This window comes from Drosophila takahashii, chromosome 2R (genome assembly GCF_030179915.1).
Source record: "Drosophila takahashii strain IR98-3 E-12201 chromosome 2R, DtakHiC1v2, whole genome shotgun sequence".
NCBI lineage: Eukaryota > Metazoa > Arthropoda > Insecta > Diptera > Drosophilidae > Drosophila > Drosophila takahashii.
The window spans coordinates 36317166-36337472 of NC_091679.1; the positions used below are offsets into that span (position 1 = coordinate 36317166).

Here is a 20307-nt window from a genome sequence, read left to right on the forward strand (position 1 = left end):
GAGCGGGCTCATTGTGCGCTAGTTGCCTGTCACATTTTAATTAAAATTTCAGCGCCCAAGTTTTAATGTTAATGCATTGGCATCGATTGGAGCTGGGAAACAATACCAGGGGGGAATCTGGCCTCAGTGGGGGTGAGGAATGTACATTACTCCATTTGGCGGAATGGAATTTGGTAACTTAGAATGTTAGGGTAATTCCAAGAGAAATAAACAACTTTTATTTGGAACCCCAAATTCTTAAATGCAATTTTATACGTTTAACTTAATACACTGTTGCATACTTTTAGACACATTATTAAATGTTCTCAAATCACTGATTATAAAAATCTCTCTAGAGTTTTTAAACCTCTTAAAATGATATATAAATGAATGCTACGATAAGTAAATAAATGTCTGAGAACTATACCCCATTTTAATATTTAAGAATAATATCAGGCAAAGAACCCTAGTTTTCTAGAATTTAAAGAAACCCCTAGAGTACACTTGCTATTCATTGATTTAAGGATTTATTTTTAAAAATCCTTTTACAACGACATCGTATCTTCCAGCAGCCAGACACTAAATCTGAAGACTCAGCTTTACTGGAATATATCTAATTAAAGGATTTGCAGGGCATCCGAGTTTCGCCCAGGACTGTCATCCCTCTTCACATTGTTTCCCTGTTGACAAGCTGCTTTCTGTGGGAGTTTGGCTTGTGGCTGCTGGCGATAACAAACGATAACTGCATGTTAAATAGAAGCTAACGAAAGGCTAGCCCGGCACAAAGGGGTAATCGAGTGGTTGCATAAGGGGATTGTGACCGGGAGTCCCCGGGGGATGTGATATGGGAATGGGAATGGAAATGGTAGCACATGCAAGCTGGACGTGCAGCCATTTGAATGTGCATGTGAATCTCACTCGCCAGAACCGGAAAAGGAAGTGGGGACGATAGAGGAGGGGGAGGATAGAGCTGTGCTTTAGGAAATCACTCAGGTAGCAAATGCCACCATCATCATCATCATTGTTGTTGGCTGAAGGGTTGCAAAAAAGCGCACAGCATCGAGATTCTAGACAAAGGCAAAGTTAAGGCAAGCTGCCGTCTGCCTGTTCAAGTGTGTGTGTGTTTGAGTGTCTCGGTGTGTGTGGCTGGGTAGCCGCAGGCCATGTGTGTGCGTGTGCAACAAATGTTGTGGGTGTCCTTGGGGGAGAAAAAGGAGCGTGGGGCGCTTGGGCGGTGGACTAACGAGCTTTTACTTGCTCGCTTGCAATGCGACAGCAGCAGGTGTGCCATACATGCACACACACAAATACTCACCCTGACGCACACAGATACTCACACCGACACGGGGCACACAGCTGAGTGACGATAATTGAAATTTCATCACAGTAGTTTGTGGTTTTGTAGCACACACTCAGGCGCACACCCGCCCACACACTAATGCGCTTTTCATGGCCTTCTTTTAGGCTGCCAATCGAAATGTTATTTTCTAATTCGCATTTAGGAATTGGAATTTGTTCCATTTGGTTTAAAACACTTTATTTCTTGGATTTTTCTTTGTCGTCGCCTTGTAGCCTTGGTTTTCTTGTAGGTTTAACATTTACTTGGTATTTGTTTATGATAAAAGTACATTTACGTTTAGTTTAGGGAATACAATAAATACTAATCAATAAATTAAACTCGTTCAATAAATTAGCCATTCTCATAATCATAATCATATCCGTAGTAATATACTGTATTGTATTAATAAAATCTACTATGTTCAGTTTTTGTTTTTACTCGCTTTGGGCTGCTTACTTACAGAATTTTACTGTTTCTCAAGTTCTTTGCTTTGAATGATTTTACTTGCTTATGTAATCTTTATTAGTGTGCACATATTGTTAATAATATTGATGTATTTTTCTTTTTTTTGCCTATGAAGGTGCTGATGGTAAAATGGAATTTCCGTACATTTATTAAGTCACAGGTTGAGAATTGCAGGATAAACTCCCTAAAATGTATTTGATGAGTAATTTAAGTTGCATAACCTTTCCTTTGGATTATTCTAAGGAATTAGAACCCTTTCAATTATACCCTTCAACCCGTTCCTTAATGGTTCTCTGCTTGAAACACTGAAATGTATAAACTCTAGTGAAAATGCACACCAATCTGTATCTATTTATGCGTTTTTTGGATGTTAAGCATCATCTAGGTTTTTAGTTGTCTTTAAGTGACGATGCTGACAATTACTCATTTCTCGTTTTTTGGTTTTTGGATAACTCTATATTAGCTGCATAATTTTAAGTGTGTATATGGTTTTTGTGGTTCACCCCCTCTTTTTTTTAATTTGACTAGCACAAGTACTTCTTCTTGGGTTTCATCATGCGAATGCGTCATTTGGAGCCCAACCCGTTGGCCACCAAAGCACCTGGAGTGGCAGCGGCCACAGCGGCAGCCGAGGCGCCTCCACCTCCTCCTCCGCCGCCTGCTCCTCCACCCCCTCCTCCACCGGAGGGGACACTGCTTCCGCCGGCAGATACTCCTGATCCCGGACCTCCTCCAACTGGAGCACTGACCGCTTCACGGGCGCCCGCAGCAGCAGCCGCAGCCACTGCCGCCGCCTGCAGATGGGCCGCTGAATTGGGCGTGGGTGGCGACCTGGTGGCCATCGCACTGCGTAGACTGCTGGCCGAATGGAGGTGCTTGGCGCTCAGCTCACTGGCCCGCGAATTGCCGCACACCTGAAAGGAAAAACGAAATTGGAATTAAAAAGGTACTCCTATTTAATCGAAAACCTTTGTCTTCGGAAAAGGAATTGAATAAAGGAAAATAAATAAATAAATTTTGAATATTAATAAATAATTTTAATAAACTAAAATAATACATGATAAAAGTACAAACAGTTAAACAAAAATTAACCCTTTGTTAAAAATTTCTTTAGATCATTTTTGAGACCGAAAAATTAATTAAAATGTTCTAAAGTCAATATATATATTTTACATCACTTACAGTTTAATAATATCGAACAAATAAAACGCAAGTAAACAATTTGAACCGAAGAAAATTTTAAATTTAAAAATGAAATTTGTTTTTTTTATTATAAAGAAGTTTAGCCTACCTGATGGTGACTGTCCCAATCTCTGTATTGACACGAGGCGCTGCAATAGCGTGCCATGTTGCAGCCGGAACAAGTTTCCGTGGCCTTGCGACCGCAGTTCCAGCACTGCTGCTGCAGATTGCTTCCCTAAAGGGTTAACAACAATTTAGAAATTAAATCAAATTGTAATTATTATCTTCTTTATCATACTCACATTCTGGGCACTGGCCATTGACGGCGACTTGTTGTCCAGATCCCGTTCTCCGCTGGAATGACGACTCATCTCCATGAAGAACTTCTCCATGCGCAGGCGTTCCTGGGTCATGATCTCTGCCGCCCGAGTTTCGGCAGCCACCACTGCCCTTTGGATTTCGATGACAGCTTGGCGTTTGACCTGGAAACGGAAAATTAAAAAAAGTTTATAAAAAATATAAAATAAAATTTTAAAAACGAAAATGTCAAACTGGTTTTACATAAATCTAAAAAGGCTTGGAGAAGATTGTCTTGAAGCATTAATTTACTGAAAGTGACAAAAAATCAGAGGGGTTTTAAAATCACTTTAAATAGAGCCAAAAAGTATGCAGTAAAATAAGGCAGATATGCTTTTTTTAGAATAACCTCTAGAGATTTCTTTTTCAAGACACTTAAACGTAGTAGGGGAGAGTGGGGGAATTTCGTCACAGGGGCAATTTCGTCACCTGCAATATCTCGGAATTCATAAGTCGTAAAAATATATAATTTTTTTGTTTTAGTCCTTCAAGACGGCCAGACACAACCAATGCATTTGTTTTGCACAGAAGGCCAAGATAATTAAGCTATAATATTAAATGTGTTTTAACAGTTCAAAAGCTACATTTAGTTCTCGACGAAATTTTTTCTGTATGCCACAATTCAAAAGGAATAAGATACACGATTTTTTATATAATACACAGTGCTATAATGTGCATTTCTGCGTCAGTGATTTTTAACTTCGCGCCTAATTTCGCAAGAAAAATAATTATTTCTAAAAAAGTACGGTCTGGGGAAATTTCGCCACCCTACGCTAAGGGTAAATTCGCACCTATTTTAAATACATATTTTTATATTTAACGAGCTGGCTAACGAACAGACTACCAGCAGCAGCAACAAATATAGGACGTCAACAAAAATGGTACGCTTAATCAGTGTAGCATATTTTCAGGCGTTAAACTCCCTACATTTTTCAGGTGACGAAATTTCCCCAGTTGTGTGGTGATTTTACCCCCCTGTGTGGTGAGATTGCCCCAGTATATTGGTTTTACATTTTATTTTTTTATAAATCACCAAGCTAATTAAAAAAATAGGGGAATGTCACATTTTAAAGCTTGGTGCTAACCGCATTCAACAATAAAAATAGAAATATGATAACGTGTCTCAAGATGGACAAAAAATAGCTTTGAAAAAATGCTGACGAAATTCCCCCACTCTCCCCTAATTCAATAAACTTGTTTAATAGCCTTTTAAATCTCTCACCTGTGTGACGGCATCCTCGGCATTCCGCTTGAACTCGGCGACCTTCTCCTCCGTCTGCCGACGCAGTTCCGCCATGGCCGCCGGCGTGACCTCCTGGCCGCTGTTGGGCAGCTGCGGCTCGATGCCCCGCTGCTGGAGGATCGTGATGGCCCGCTTCGTCTTGTCCACCATCGCGGAGATGCAGTTGAGCATGGTGTGGATGTTCTTCCACTCCTCCTCGCCACCCGCCCCGCCCGGAGCTCCCGGAGCACCGGCTGCATTGGGATTGGGCAGGGGATTCGGCTGGGGATTGGCGGCTCTTTGTGGGGGAGCTGCGTGCCTGGCCTGCGCCTCGCTCATCCGCAGATCCCGCTCGTCGCGCTGCATGAAGACCGCCGCCGAGGGAAGTCCCTCCGCCGACGAGACGCCGTAGTCCCCGTAGGCCACCACCGAGTGGGCGGGATGCAGGGTCAGGCGTTTGCTGGGCGGCGGCGGATAGCCCGCTCCCCCGCTGGCCATGTACTCGCTCCACTCCTGCAGCCCGTTGTGGCCGCCGTGCTCCATCATGGAGTCCGAGGAGCGGCGTTTGAAGACCGCGCTACTCCCATTCGATGTGGGCGCCTCCAGCTGAATGAATATGTCACCGAACTCGGTGGCACTGGCCACGCCATGGGGTGCGAACTCCATCACCGCCTGCTCGTTGTTGGTCACATACTGCAGAGCCGACTGATTGGTGGCCCTGGCCAGGGCCAGAACCTCCCGTTGGACCAGGGAAATGCTGTTCTTCAGCAGGGGAACCACATATGGTCGGAGTGGGAGGTTAATGGCCTCTTGCAGGGCCAGCCGGAATTCCTCCACGGAAATGCTGCCGCAGCAGAGGGAGAGCACCAGGGCGCGCACCCTCTCGCTCACTTCCGGTTGTCCCAGTTCCTGCGAAAACTGGACGAGGGCGCCCAGGAACTTGCGCATCTTGGAGACCAAGCGGGCCTGCTCCACATGGGCGGCTGCTGCGGCGGCGGCGGCTGCGGCCAGGGAGGCGGCATGCTGACTCCCCGGAGTGGGTGAAGTTCCCGAGGATCCCACGCCGCCGGAGGAGGAGCCATTGACCACTGGCGAAACGCTGGCATTGCGCTGGGGTCGCTGGTGCAATTGCAGCGGGGAGTGGGGCGAGCGGGGGGCCAGGCTGCGGGAGCTGTCCGGCGGAGAGTCCGGCGGCGAGCGGCACAAGCGATCCCGCTCCCTTTCCCGCTCCCTCTCCCTGTCCCTGTCGCTCCTGCTGCTGGATGTGTGGCTGCTGTCCTTGCTGCTCGACGAGGAGGAGGAGCTCTTATCTCCACCGCTGCTGCTGCTGCTGGCTGTTTGGGGCGAGAGGAGAGGCGAAAGGGAGAACAAATGGTCAGTTAGTTAGTTGCATGTTCATCCTGCAACAAGGGCAAACAAGTCCAAGTCCAAGTTGCAGGACCAGGACAGGATGTGCAGCCCAGGCGCATTACAAATGCATTAGCAGAAGCCGAGGGAACGGAAACATATATGTATGGGCCGCCTAACCACAACAAGCTACAGCACTTGTCCCACAGATCCCTGGTAGTACATACTACATTCCAGACCAACTGCCGGCATTAACAAATTTGTTTGAACATGGGAAATAAATTAGCAAACATTTTTGGCCCTACTGTGTGGTTTGGGCCCAGTCAGGCAAGCAAATCAAGCACCACATAACGCACTAATTGCAAGGAGGGATGGGAATGGGTTGGGTTGGGCATGTGGGTGGTTTGGTTTGAGGGGCGGCTCGGGGTGCAACACATTGCGGTACGTGCTGTCCCATCGCATCCACATCCATGATCCCATCCTGGCAGAGCCAGAGCGATGCTGTAGCTCAAAAATGAAAAGCTTAACGCAAATCCGCAGTGCGCAGCTGGACGGAGAAGCTGCTGGGAAACTGTTGGTCAGGCGATGAAAAGTCGCAAAAGGATATTGGTTTTGTTATCAGAGAAAGGATGTTTTATTTTACAACACATTGTTATTCGAGGATGACAAAATAATGTTCCATTTCTTGCTATACTTTCAAATAAGAAGTTCTATTTTATTTTCATTTAATATTTTTAAAAGTTCACTTCTGTGGTATTTTCAAACATTATTCAGACCCTTCATAAATGTTAATATATAAACATTTAAAAAGAAATTAGTTTAATTACCATAAACTTAAAATATTTAATATCTAGAGTAAAAATTACAAAAGTTTTGAAGTCAATTACAAAGGTACCCAATAATATGTAACAGTTTTTGTACTCCGGAATTTCCTTCACTCAATAAATTAACATTCAATGCATACTTTTAGTCACCTTTAAAAGTTATTTCAAATCCTAGTCATTATTGTAGCACCCACTTTTATTTAATTAATGATCTTTAATTTTTGTGTTAAATGATTTAACAACAAATTAATATATTCTTTTATTCTATTAATTCTTTGGAAAACAAAAGTATTACGTTTCCTTTTCGTTTAAACTTATTTCTGGGACTTTTGAGATTCTAAAGCGAATAAATCGAAAAAGCTTAGGACACATTTGTCGCCTGCGACGACCAAACACACACAAACTTTGTTTGCACAAGCTAATGGAAATTGTTTATGGGTGTGGGCAGCTGGGCTACTGGGCTGATGGGCGATTGGGTGGGTGGCTGACAGACACTGTGGGTGGCGAATGTTGCTGATGACCATGATGATGAGGACGATGATGACGACAACGACGATGGGAATGGCAGTCAGTTGATGTTGCCGCTGCTGCTGCTGTGCTGTTGCTACTGTTGCTGCTTCTGCTGCTGCTGATGTTGCTGCTGCCGTGCGGCTGCTGCACAGTTTGCTTTTGTGATAATGATTGTGGATACAGCTGCAACTGGCTGTGTTTTCACAGCCATTCAGGCACGCCACCGCCATGCCAATCGAAGGGCCACACGACCACCCACTGCCAACTGCCAGCCAGAATGGGGGACACATGGATATGAAGAGGATGGGTGTATGGTTGGATAGTAGGAGGCATCAGTCAACCGAGTCGGCGGCTCTTATCAAACGCCAAACATAGACAATGATGGATCACATGGCGCCCCCATCCTCTCTCCCATTTCCCATTCCCTTTCCCTTTTTCCTGGCTTAATTGGCCGGCATTTTCCATCGCCACATCCATTTGCCCCTTTTCTCTCTCGGCTGGTGTACAATTGTAAAATATTGCACTTGACCGGGCTTAAAAGTTTCGGTTTGTTTTGGTTTGGTCCTGTTGTGGGAAAACCTCAACTGCTGACCCAAAGTTGCTGGCCGAATGGAGCGGCAGCTGCTACCAAGAAAACCCCACGCAAAACCGAAAAACTATTTACGAAAATTTTGTGTTGACAATTCACATATTTTCTAAAACATAATGTTTGGGGGAGGAGGAAGACCCCGGAGGACTGGTTTCAACTGCTGGCCCAACATTTGCCAGCATCATGAGCTCGCTGGCTCTCTCCCTCCATCGATTTAAGGTTACGTATACGCAGCGTGGTCCCGGCTAGGCATCTGTGTGTGTGTATGTCCTCTATGTGTGTGTCTATGTGGGCAACAGAATTTGCACAGCTGCGTCCCATAGATTGCAGTCGAGCGCACAAAACGAAACGTTGGCAAGTTTAGTTTGTTGTTGCTGCTGCTGCTGTTGCTGCTGCTGCTGCTGCTGTCATTGCTGTTGCTGGCATAGTCATTTGGGAAAACAATCATTTTGGCAAATATTCATCATGCACTGCTTCTGATTATCATCTGATGGAGAGAGAGAGGGGGGTACTGTTTGCCCGGAAAATGCTAATTGCTGGTGAAAGGAAAGAAATTCAAGCGACTTTAATGCTGGGCCACACATCATTTGCCTGGCAACCGGCAAAGCAGGTAGCACAGAGATCCCAGTTCCCGGCAATCAAAGCCGCAATCAAGCCCCCTTTTGCACCGCCCCTGCTTCTACGCCCGAAAGCAGGCAACAAAATGCTCGTCTGCGTGCGGGCTTTCCTGATGCTGAATGCTGGGAACAATGCCAGCAGCGGTTTCTGTTTTTTCCTCCTCTTTTTTTTTGGGGAGGGGGTGCAGAAAAACTACATAGCAAAATGCTTTTGGCCTTTTTCATTCGCAAATTCGTCAAGTTTCCGACTGTGGCCTGTGGTCTCGGTTCGGCCAGGAAAACCATTTAAAAAGTAACGAATTCCCAATGCTCTGATGTGGAGTTTCAGTTGGCATACCAAAGTGGAGTTTGAGCTGGGGTCTAGGTCCACACTCCTTTGGGTGAAAACATTTTAAAGAGGAGGCGGAACACGTGCAGCTGCTGAATTTCACACCATCACAGTACGCAGCCATAAATATTGGGGATTTTGAGTGTACAGTGGAACTTCCGCAGCTCGAACCATAAATCTGCTATCAACAATACATTATAGAATTATTTCTGTCAATACTGCCAATAAAACTAGTTGGTAACTATCACATTTTTATTTTTTGCATGTTTTTGTTCTAACAAGAATAATATTATTATCCCAGTCTAAAATAGTACAATTTTAATTTTTATTTCTAAGCTCCTGACTATTGAAATTACAAAAAAAAATTAGAAATAAATTATTGTTAATTAGACAGCGGATCTTTCGCATACATACGTATTTTAGTTTAATAGCGAATGACATGCGGCCTATTTTAAGCAATAATTGTATGATTTACGACATAGGTATACTTTAATATTAAGATTCGTTGGAATAAGTCAATAGATCTCAGTAGATTTTCAAGGAAATTCTGTGACTTGTCGTGGTGGTGCCAAAGAACAATATTTAAGAAAGTGAAAACCCCCTTTCTTCCCAGTGTAGCGCGCCTTGAAGTATGCCCCACTCACCTTTAAGCCGACGACTAATTGCTGCCGCTGTGGCTGCCGCCGATGTTGTGTTGTTGGTGGCCGCGGCAGCTGCCGCTGACGCTGATCCCGCCGAGGATGAGGACGCGGGCGGCACCTGGACAGCTGCTGCGGTGGCCACCGCCAGGGCGGCTCCCGCTGCCACCGCTGCTGCCGCCGCCGCTGCGGCGTCGTAAGCGTCCTTGTCGGTAATCTCCTCCTTAATTATCGCCTTGCCGTCGAGCGCCATCTGGAAATAGTCGGGGAGAAACGGGCAGGGAAATCGGTTAGCTACAGCAAAACGGAATGGAAAATGGAAAAGATATAGATATAGCCGTAGGGGGGTGGGCCGCCCCACGCCCAGCTAATTTCCCTCGGCAGACTGCACAGGTTCCCAAGAGCGGCGATAGACGAAAACATCAAGTGACAAAGTTCTCACATTATGTTTTCAACTTATTTGATTTCAATTTGATTAAATGGTTGTCTGACATGCAAATTGGGCGCGCCCGCACTGAAATATACACACTGGAATACACAGTCAAAGGCGAAGACCTTGGGCCTTTGTTCGCCGAGAGAGGAAAGAACAGCTGCCGCTTTAATTTGGCCAAATTGCTTTCATTTCTGAAGGGGCTTAAGTGCAGATATTTTAAATATGCACTTTCCATTCAATAATAAACCAGCTGCATTATTAGTGTCTCTAATTTTATCCCTTCTGGGTAAGCCCTCACAATTTGGTGGCTTGCGGACCGTAATTGAATTTAATTTTATTGTGATGATATGCTAATCCTCGTAGTTGCTCTTTAAATGGTCATCATTTGAAAATAGTGATTAATTTTGGCTGCACTAAAAATGTGTGAAACAGTGTTAAGAATTTGATCTTGCTGCATTATATTTATCAATTTAAAATTCTATTTATAGCTGCATATAATGTTTAAAATTTTATCCTGGCCATATTTTATGCGCCATAATATAAATTAATAATTAATTAATAAATTAATAAAATAATTTGTTATTAAAATGATTTTGACTAAACAAAATTTGTTGGCAAATTTTTAAAATAGTTTACATTACATTTTTTGGCAAGACTGATCTTTTCTGCTTATAACATAAGCTACATCTGCAATATATTTCTTTTTTCTGTAACAATTGAATTAAATCATTTCATTCATCATCAATTAATATTCATTTCGAACAATTTCTATAAATTCCTGAGATATTCCCATCATTCCAATTAGCAGAGACTTAAAACAATTTTCGGCCAAAGAGCACCGACAGCTGCCAACAGTCCACACGCCGTAAACACCTGTTTCGTAATTGAGTTGAAGAACTTTTTACTCGAGACGCCCAACTAAATGAATTTTCTATGGGGAATTAGGAATTGGGAAACCACCTCGAGTTCTTGAAATGGAGAAAATCAAGAGATCGGGAACGCAGCCTTGCTAATTGACTCGGCAACTGCATTTCCTGTTTACCCATCATTGCGACCCATTTCCCCGGGAGTTCCGGCCACCCACTCACCACCCATCTTTCCACACGTTCCACTTTCCGCCTCCCACCTAAAACCCGTGTTCATGTCCAGTTCGCATGAGGGGAAACATTTTTGTGTTGATTTTTATCACTAAAATATGTAAATACCTTTGCCGACTGTGGGAGTTTGTGCAGCTTGCCATGCCTCTGCGTAAACAAGAGGGGGTGAAACAGGAAAAACACGAAGGAAAGGCGCAAAAGCAGGGGGCCTGCAAACCTGTTCAGTTTCATTCATGTTTTCGATCAATCTCTGCTGGCCGTTTTCAGTTTGCGCCAAAGTGAGGTGCAAGAAATTGTTTAGAGCAATTGTTTAAAGTCAATCCTCGCGCCCGTCGGCAATATTTACAATCGAGTGGGGGTATCGAAAGAACCCCTTTTCCCCTTTTCCGAGGGGCATGCGGATTGCATAGCAGTTGGAGCAGCTGTTCGGCATCAGAGCGAAATTACACACAAATGCCGCAAATGAAATTCTATTAAAAACAAACACTTGACACGCCGGCAGCTGCCGTTTGCCAAAGTGAGGGGCGACTAATGACGACCCAGCCCCCTTTTTGTTTTTCATTTTTTGCCGGGAAAGTCCAGGCCAGACGATTCGATCTTGTGCTATCCCTCAGCCGGAGGAGCACTTGACAAGTGTTTTTCAGCGAGGTCTTTCCACAGTTTGCGAAAAAGAAACACAGATAGGGGGAGAAAACATGCGTGAGGTGGTGGCGGCGGTGGGGCAAACAACAAGTGTTTGTGAAAGGCGGCAGGTGAGCTTAATTGGGAAGTGGGTGGTGGGATGGCAACCGAGGGTAGTTCACTCTCTGCGCTTTTCTGTTCTGTTCTGCTCTGACTCACTTAATAGCCGGCAGCTGCCGCTTTTGGCCTGGCTATGACGAATGAATCAAATGTCAGGAGCAGTCGTGTCGTTGTCGCTCAAGCAGCTGTCGCCTGTCGTCGCCAGAAGGCGCCCCCCAAATGCCCATGCCCTGGCCCCCCTTTCCCCCCTCGATTTTCCATCCTGTGTAAGGAAAGCACTTCAAAGAGCCGGGAGCCTCACAAGCTTCCATCGCAGCAAAATGGAAAATGTCGCCCGCAGAAGTTTTTCCCACAAAACTTGGGCCAGCTGAAGCTGAAGCGGATGAGGCAGGATGAAGAAGGATCCGGGATTCGGGAGAATTCGAGGAGAAAGAGGCTGAGGCTGCGACGGCTGCCGGCTGCCGGCGAAATTGCCAAGAGGAAAAGTAATTATTTAAACGGAGGCAGCACAGTGGGACGGAATCGTCAATGGTTGATTTACTTTATTTTTTAACATTTATACACTGCGTAGAAAAATCAAATATTGCGGTGGTGCCCCAAAAAACATATGGTTTTGGAAATCACTTATAAAGGTGTCTAAAAGTATGCAGTAAAACAAGGATCCCAGTCTTTTAGAACAAGTCCATAGAAATTATTGTTGCATACTTTCAGACATCTTTACAAGTGAATTCTGTGGAACCCTTGATATAACATTTGTTTGTATATTGTGGCCTTAAATTATATTTCCGAATATTTTTTTACATTTTTTGAATAATTTTTTTTCACTCCTTCATATTTTACTCAGAAATTAAATCTGCTCAACCTTCTTTCTTTTCCCAAGTGATGGCATATTATAGCCCACATTTCACCCCAAGGCAATATAGCAACTATTAGCAGCTCATGCCAGGCGATTTGACAAATGAATGGCAACGGCAAAATACATTTTCACTGCATAATTTTCAATTAGGCTGGCAAAAATCATAAAAAACAAAGGACAAATTTTAAACGACATTCATTTAATTCTTTGGGGGCGGTGGCGTTGGGTTCGTTGGCAGGGGCGTGGCATAGCGAGCCATGTGCTGGACACCAAAGCATTTTATACTTTTATCCCTTTTGCTAACAAAAACACCCACACACAGACACACACAGATACAGGCAGGATGAAAAGGACGAGAAGTGGTTAACGAAAAGGCGCGCCAACTGAAATAACAACAACAAAGGATGTGGAAAATGGTGTGTTGAAGGGGGTGGCAGTTGGGCAGTCAGAGGGTTGAAGGCCAGTCGAGAATGAGGTGGGAGGATGAGAGAATGGGAAATCACAGCACAGCTGCATGTGCTTTCCCGGTAAGCTGCCCATTTTCCACACCCCCTCCCCTCCCCTCCCCTCGTCGACACACACATATGTGTGTGTGCGAATGACAACCAACTGGACCTCGGACCTCGAAACTCGAACCTGCGACTTGGGACTCCCCGAATCCATGAATCCGGGACTCCGGGGCACTTTGTATGGCGGACTCCACTCCGCATTGTGCGTCATTATGCGCAAGTGGCGCCCAACGCCCAACGACCAACCCGCTTCCCGCTGCTGGGAGGGATTACTGGCAACTGGCGACTGGCGACGACACCTGTGCAGCAAAAGCAACAGCAAAAGCAGCAACATCGTTTCACAGTTAAAACTTTTTTGCAACTTGCTGCGTCAGCTGCTTCATTACACATGAAGCTACAAATGTATGCTGGCGAAGGCGGAAAAAAAACGGATGGGTTGTGCGAAGAGTTTCTGGTTATAGGGGGCTGGGTAATTAGCATTAAAGCAGCCGGGGGTCGAAAGTGGGCGGCTGGCATTCAGGGGTTAATTACACGGCAACCGTCTACAATTACAGCCGTTCTAGAGCAGATGTGAGAAAATGTGCCAAAGCGATTAATAAGTTTTTGTCCGAGGCCTAAAAATCGATTTGTTGATTTTTCAAGTAAAAGAAGAACTATAATTTTGATTTGTAATTAAAGTGTAAGTACTGTTTTTCGCAAATCAATCTTATTGTAGCTTTTAACTATCTATAATTGGTAGGTGTATAATTTTAAACGATTTATTTAATTTATTTCAATGAGTTTTTAACAGAATATTAATAAAATCTTTTCAATTAATTTGTGTTATTCTTTCCTCAAATCCTTTTTTTTTAATTGGCTAACCGAATGTTCAAATTCAAACACTCCTGCTGATCAGTGAACTTAATGAATTCAATTTAATGCCCTTACCCCTTATTTCGCCTTCATTAAACTGCAATAAAATTACGAAATTAGCCTCAACTTCAGCGGCAACCCTCGTCAACTATTTGCTAAGCGCCTCTCAGTCTGCCAGGGTGTCTGTATATATGTGTTGCTGTGTCTGTTGGCAACGTGCCGCAGCATTGGCGTCATTTTAAATTACACATCTCACACACAGCCACACAGACAACGAGCAACAGGAAGAGGGGCGACAGCAACAACAGCAGCAACATCAACATTTTTGCACTACTCGGCCGCACGTGCGAATTTTCCCGCCCCTGCCCCTTGATTCACCCTTCATTTGCAGCCTGTGTGGGGCATAATAAGATAATGGCTTGTCACAGGGGCAGCAGCAACATCAGCAGCAGCATTTACGAGGCAAAAACAGTTGAACGAGTGTCGCGCTTAATCGGCTTTATGGTCTGTTTTATTTCCGATACGAACTGCTTTATGTGCGGAGTTTGGGGGCAAATGGAGAACATTTGGCTGCCACATGTTGCCCACAGAACGTATTTAGGCATCCCAATTATGCCAGCGACAGCAGCTGATGGCCGCCAGCTGCCGATGTTGCTGTTGAGCCGCTTGTGCTGTTGCTGCTGCTGCTGCCGGGATGCAATTTTCCAACGTGTGTTGTTGCAATTGAAGATTTCCCAGCTGCCACGGCTGGCGGCGCTTGTTCTCCTCTGATTGGAAAATCATTCTGCCAGCCTTGCAGCACGTGACGCCATTCAAGTTTTTGCCAACTTGTCTGCCAGCAGCAAGAGCAGCACAGGCAACACACAGGCAACACACAAGCGACTGGCAACACATGTTGGCACGTGTCGACGTTGATGTCTCTTGGCCAAAAGCCTGCTCTAGACAGCAGCAGCCACCGTTTTCAATTAAAAATTGCGAATGACAGCAGGTGCTCTTGATGGTGCGACCCATTCAGATGCAGATGCAGTTGCACCTGTGCGGTGGTCTAATAGGAGCTCAATTCTTCATCGTCCATTAACCAATAGCAGGCTAAATCGCCTGGACTCTGGCCTCTGGTGAGCCAGCAAAATGCACAAATCGATGAGTGTTGCTCTCGTACGAGCAACACATTGCCCCTGCAGCAATACCACTCCCCCTTTTTCCTTTTTTTGGCACAAATCTGTTGCAGACACTCGAGGCAGCAGCTCAAACAACTGTGTGTCCTGACAACTTACAAGGAGGGAGCAACTCGGCTGCTTCTCCTGCGGCATCATCTGCGATTCATCTGGGGCAAGAAATATTGCGCCAGCTGTGCCAGCTGCTTCGTTTGTCGTTTCCATCCAACGCCCCTTTCTTTTTCCTCTTCGGAATGTAAGAGTGTAAAAGTATAAGAGTGTGTGCGGGACAAGGTCAGCTGAGTCTGAGCCGGGAGATTTAGGGCTGAGCAGCCATACAACAGCCATATACTGTACCGCCTGGCAAATCCAATTCAAATGCCGGCAGGGGCACTTTGGATATTTTTGGTAGCTTGCCAGCGAACGGCGTCTGCGATTCGGCGATTGTACTGGACATGCGGCACTCGTGGACACAGTTTTTTGTCCCGTCTCCGGAAAATGTTTAAAACATAAGAGCCTCTGGGTTGAGGGTTGAGTTACAGCTGCCATTGTGGGTGGACTAAGGTTAATGGTTAAGACTTGGAAATATATTGACTAAAGGGGGTAACTGTTTTTAAAATCTATAAAAAATATATTAAATGTAATTTTAATTCTAACACACCACCTAAAGAAATATAATTAAAAATAGTTTTCAGCTTAGAATACTAAGCATAACATTTTAAAAAATATCACATTAAAGAATGTAATTAGTTAAGGTAGCCAAAAGGTCAATGTCTACATTTAGCTTCCAATTGGGGAGTGGGAATTTACCGAAATAATTTTGATTGGAAGGGGAAAACTACTGTAGTCGAATCAAAATATAACCAATATAGTTTTCCTCTACTAAATAAATATATCCCCTGCCACTGGCGACCCAGCTTTATTATTTTCTCCATTGTTTTTGCACGAGAAAGAAAAAATCGCTTTTTGCGCTGGCTTTTCCTATGACATTTTTGCTTGCCCCCAAAACATTCTGTGGCCCACGTCTTTTTAATAAGCTGCCACTTGCAGCGCCAACAATTTCGCAGTGGCTGTGGAAAAGCCACAACAGCGGAGCGGAAAAGCGAGGAAAAACGAGGAAAAAGGCAGGCAGCCAGGCGAGCAGAAGAACTAGGAGTAGGAAAGCAGGAAACCAGGATGAGAGCGACGCCGAATTTTGTTTTTGACTTTTTCGATTAAGCGTATGCAGCCCCGCATTTCCACTTTTCCGCTTTTCCGGGGGAGCCGTTAGTTGCTGTGTTCTGTGTGTGACATTTTCGCGATTTTTTGGCTTTTCTTTCTGTATTTCCTTTTCTTTTTTTTTTGCCCCTCGACAAAACCATCCATTTCGGTTCGTTTTCGTTCCGTTTGCAATGTTTGCGTTTGAGCTTTGAGCACGGTTTTCCAGCTCTCAGCTCCATTCTGTTTTCACTGGCTTCCGCTGCTCCCCGCTCGACTGACAAGTCTAATAAGCAAATTGACTTATTTCCGGTCGCCATGTTGTCTGTTGGCTCAGCTGCGCCAGGCCGCAAACAAAATGGCGTCTCATTAGTCAATGTCGTCTAGGCGGCATCTTAATTGCAAAAGGTGTGAAAATCCAAAGTTTTTTCTTTTTCTGTTTGTTTTGGGTTTCCCCCCGCCCCCGCCTGAAGTTTGCGTTTGCTAATGATTGATTGAGCCCTTGATGGATTGCCTGAATGGTGGGATTTTGCCGGCAGGAACACCGAGCGGCGCACACATGTGGTGGAAATTCAGAAAAGGGGACTAATTTGATGCCAACAGCTGCACTTGTCATGTGCATTTTCACCTGTTCCTATGGATCTACATGTTTGTGCTTTGTGTTTGCCCCCCGGACTATTACGCTAATAACTTTGCCCTTTTTCGCCGCTGTCCATTTTAAATTCAATCACCATGTGCAACCGGCCACTGTGGTCTCGACTGCCGACTCTCCACCCCCCTGGGACTTGCATTATTTAATAGAACTTTGTTGAATGCCTGATTGCCCGCTGATTACCGATTGCCGATTAGACAAGGCTCAACCAGCTGAGCCGAGCTGCCCAGCGGCCAAAACAAAATGAAATTGCTGACACTAATTGGTTTGCAGGCAGGACTGAAATATTGGATCTACTTATTTGCTAGACACAATTAAGCTGTCTACTCCGCTTGTAGGCATTGCAAATGCCAACGATTTGAGGGCAATTCGTTTGGGTACATTAAAGGGTATAACCGTTTTCGGGGGATCTTATGGAAGAAAACTAATCTGTAGAAATCGGTTTTTATCTTACAATTGAAATAAAACATTTTAAACAACCATTCAACTAGTTATCATCCAATATATAAAAATAATAAAAGGTATAACTTTAAAATATAAAAAAAATATATATATAATATTAAAATAATATCTTAAAATATTCTGTAAAAACCAGTTAAAATGATTTCAAAACAACATAACATATTTGCAATTCAGTTCATCTGTTGTTATAATAATTATGGTTGTATAACTACACATTTAACAAGATAATAAGTGCAGTTTTTATGGTTAATATTACCCCTTGGCATTTAAATTACCATATACAGTCAGATTATCGCATTATCCCCTGCGCTTACTCCTTTATGTCACTGTGATCATACAACGGGGTATCAATTAGTCCAACCCCTAATTAAGGGGCTCTTCCCATACCTTTTTTCGCCTTTTTTGCGGTGGCACTGGGTTGTTTAATGAGCGGCGGAAAAAAATGAGAAAACACAAAAAACAAAACAAAACAGGCCGCGTCTGAGCCTACAAGCTGTTAAAATGTTTATGCAGGTGTCATGCCAATGACAGCGGCGCTGAGAAAATGAAAATAAAAGGAGATGGTCGAGATGGAATAGCAACCGCATTGCCAATAACAATAACAATATCAGCCAAGCCAGGCCAGGCAAAAAGACCAAAAAGGCCAAAAAGACAATAAGGCCAAAAGGCAGCTGGCCTCACACTTGTTCGCATCCCGCTCTCTACTTTCCTCCATCCCAATATCGGTATCGTTCTTTTCCCCGTTTGATCATCAATTGCAACAGCTGCCGATCCAAGGCCAGATCGGCCAGGTGATTTCCCAAGTGAGTCACAAGTCACAAAAGGTAAAGGACGAGATCCTGAGATCCTCATATCATCCCCACAACTCAGCGATCCTTAGTTGATAATTCTGGTAAGTTAAAACAAACAATTCTTTGGAGTTCATATGGGATAATTTATGAGAGTTATTTGCCCTATGATCAGTGCTTAATTAACAACATTTTAAGGTTATGGATAAGGTTAATAATTATCTTATTATTATCAGGACATTTCATATTTACATCAGCTCATTTCATTTGTATCTTAAAACAATAAATTAAATGTAACTTATTTTAAAAGAATTTCCAACATTTTATTGAAGCAATGGATATTATTATCTTTTTTCAATAAAGGTCATGTCACGTAATTAAATAATATTCATGTCAAAATATTTTACTAAAATAATTTAACAATAAGAAAATTGAAGACGGATATTTTAAATAAATATTTTTACCTAAATATTTGAACTTAAATATTAATAAGCTACTGTGATAAAATGTATAATGTTGTAAGTAAGCTGCTAGGTAAAATACCGCCTATTTTGAGGGTTGATTAAGTTGATAGGGCAATCAATTAGCCCTGGCAGCACTCAAAACTTTACTATCGGCCGTAAACTTTGGCCAGGAAAAGGCCCATCTGGGCCATTTGGGGGTTTTCACGATTTCCCAGTTTCCCCGTTGGAGGCTGTTCGAGAAGTAAAGTTCGGGGCTGCTACTGATATATACCACTGATATATACCTATAGCCATGGCTGTGCAGCAGATGGAATCGACAGACGGTAAAGGCAGCAGCGGCAGCGGCAAGAGCAGAACCAAAAGCAGCGACACATGGCAGCCAGCTGCAATTATTTGCAGTTGGAAGTTCTGTTTCTGTTGGGAACGCGGCGCACAAGGCCATCAGAAACAGACGGCGGCCAAAGTCATGGACCAAAAACCCACTGGATGTCGCTTCCGGCCCCTTGCAACCTCCCCCCGAAAAAGCGGCAAAAAGAGGGCAAATAATTTATAATTTCGCACGTGAAACTGACAAAGCAGAGGGAAAACGAAAACGAGATTTTCCCCCCCGAACTAAACTAAATATATATGTGTGTGTATTCCGTCTTAAACTATTATTCGAGCACTTGACAAACGAATTTGTATCTGCAATTGTGCCCGGCGAGTTTGTTTGCGTCTGCGAGCAGATAAAAAACAGATGCGACCAGATATCTCATGGCCCGTCAGAGATATATAGTATGTGTGCTCTCTATAAGGCCAAAGACACTTTGAGTGGCGGCAGACAGCTGGCCACAATCAACATGTGTTGGCCATAGCTCATGTTCATGTCGAGATACAATTTGCATGGACTCACCATTTTGGCAGATATCTTGGGTGTCTCGGTTGTCTCTGTTGTAGATGGAGTGTTTCTGGATTTCTTGGTAAGTATTCTATCTTTGAGATACTTTCGACGGGTATCTGATATATTTAGCACTTCGCGACCGCTTATTTATTTGCATTGTTATTTACCATCGAATCATTGTAACAATAACGGAGGCGGCAGCGCGAAACGCGAACCGGCATCTCGGAGGAACGCCAAACGACTGAATCGGAATCTGAGTCACAAAGTATCTTTGGGATGGCGCGCGCTGGATGCACGAGAAGAACAAGAAGAACACGCGGAAGTCGGACTGCGAATGCGATTGGAACTCCGGAGCTCAAGAGCAGAGGACGTCCGACCAGTCGAAAGTTGGGTTTGTTTGTGAGAGCAGCCCTGTAGACCAGGTAGCACATGTTCGACCGCTCCGTTCGGCAGTCCGCTCGGCACTTTTGCTGCCATTCGGATGGCATCATCGTCTCGACTCGAGGCGCCTGCGCATTTGCAGATGGAACAGCTGTTTCGCTACCGGTACCGCTCTTCCCTCCGCTCGGGGGCAACAGCAACAACAACAACAACTGGCAGACACTCGCTGGCTCGCTGGGCTATTAACATCAGCTGCTGCTGAACTCAGACTCCCCACCTCCTCCGTTTGATTCCCATTCCCTTTCCCCTCGACGGCAGCTGAAAAATTCCTTTTTGGCAGCAGCTTGTTTCTTTCTGCTGTTGCTGTTTCACATTTATTTCACTGCCTTCGCATTCCAGTTGGCACTGGCATTGCCTTCAGTTCAATTCAGTTCCCAACTGCGT

General features: G+C 44.3%; 1 protein-coding gene across 1 annotated transcript; it reads right to left on the reverse strand.

Moving 5' to 3' along the window:
- Nucleotides 1–1476: 1476 nt before the first annotated feature.
- On the reverse strand, nucleotides 1477–19932 carry nvy (CBFA2/RUNX1 partner transcriptional co-repressor nervy). The gene is made up of 6 exons (XM_017152434.3): nucleotides 19495–19932; nucleotides 9404–9650; nucleotides 4545–5878; nucleotides 3268–3447; nucleotides 3075–3200; nucleotides 1477–2697 (listed from the first exon to the last, which is right to left on the reverse strand). The coding sequence occupies exons 1-6, from the start codon at nucleotides 19495–19497 to the stop codon at nucleotides 2350–2352; spliced, it is 2238 nt and encodes a 745-aa protein (XP_017007923.2). The 5' UTR covers nucleotides 19498–19932; the 3' UTR covers nucleotides 1477–2349.
- Nucleotides 19933–20307: the final 375 nt, after the last annotated feature.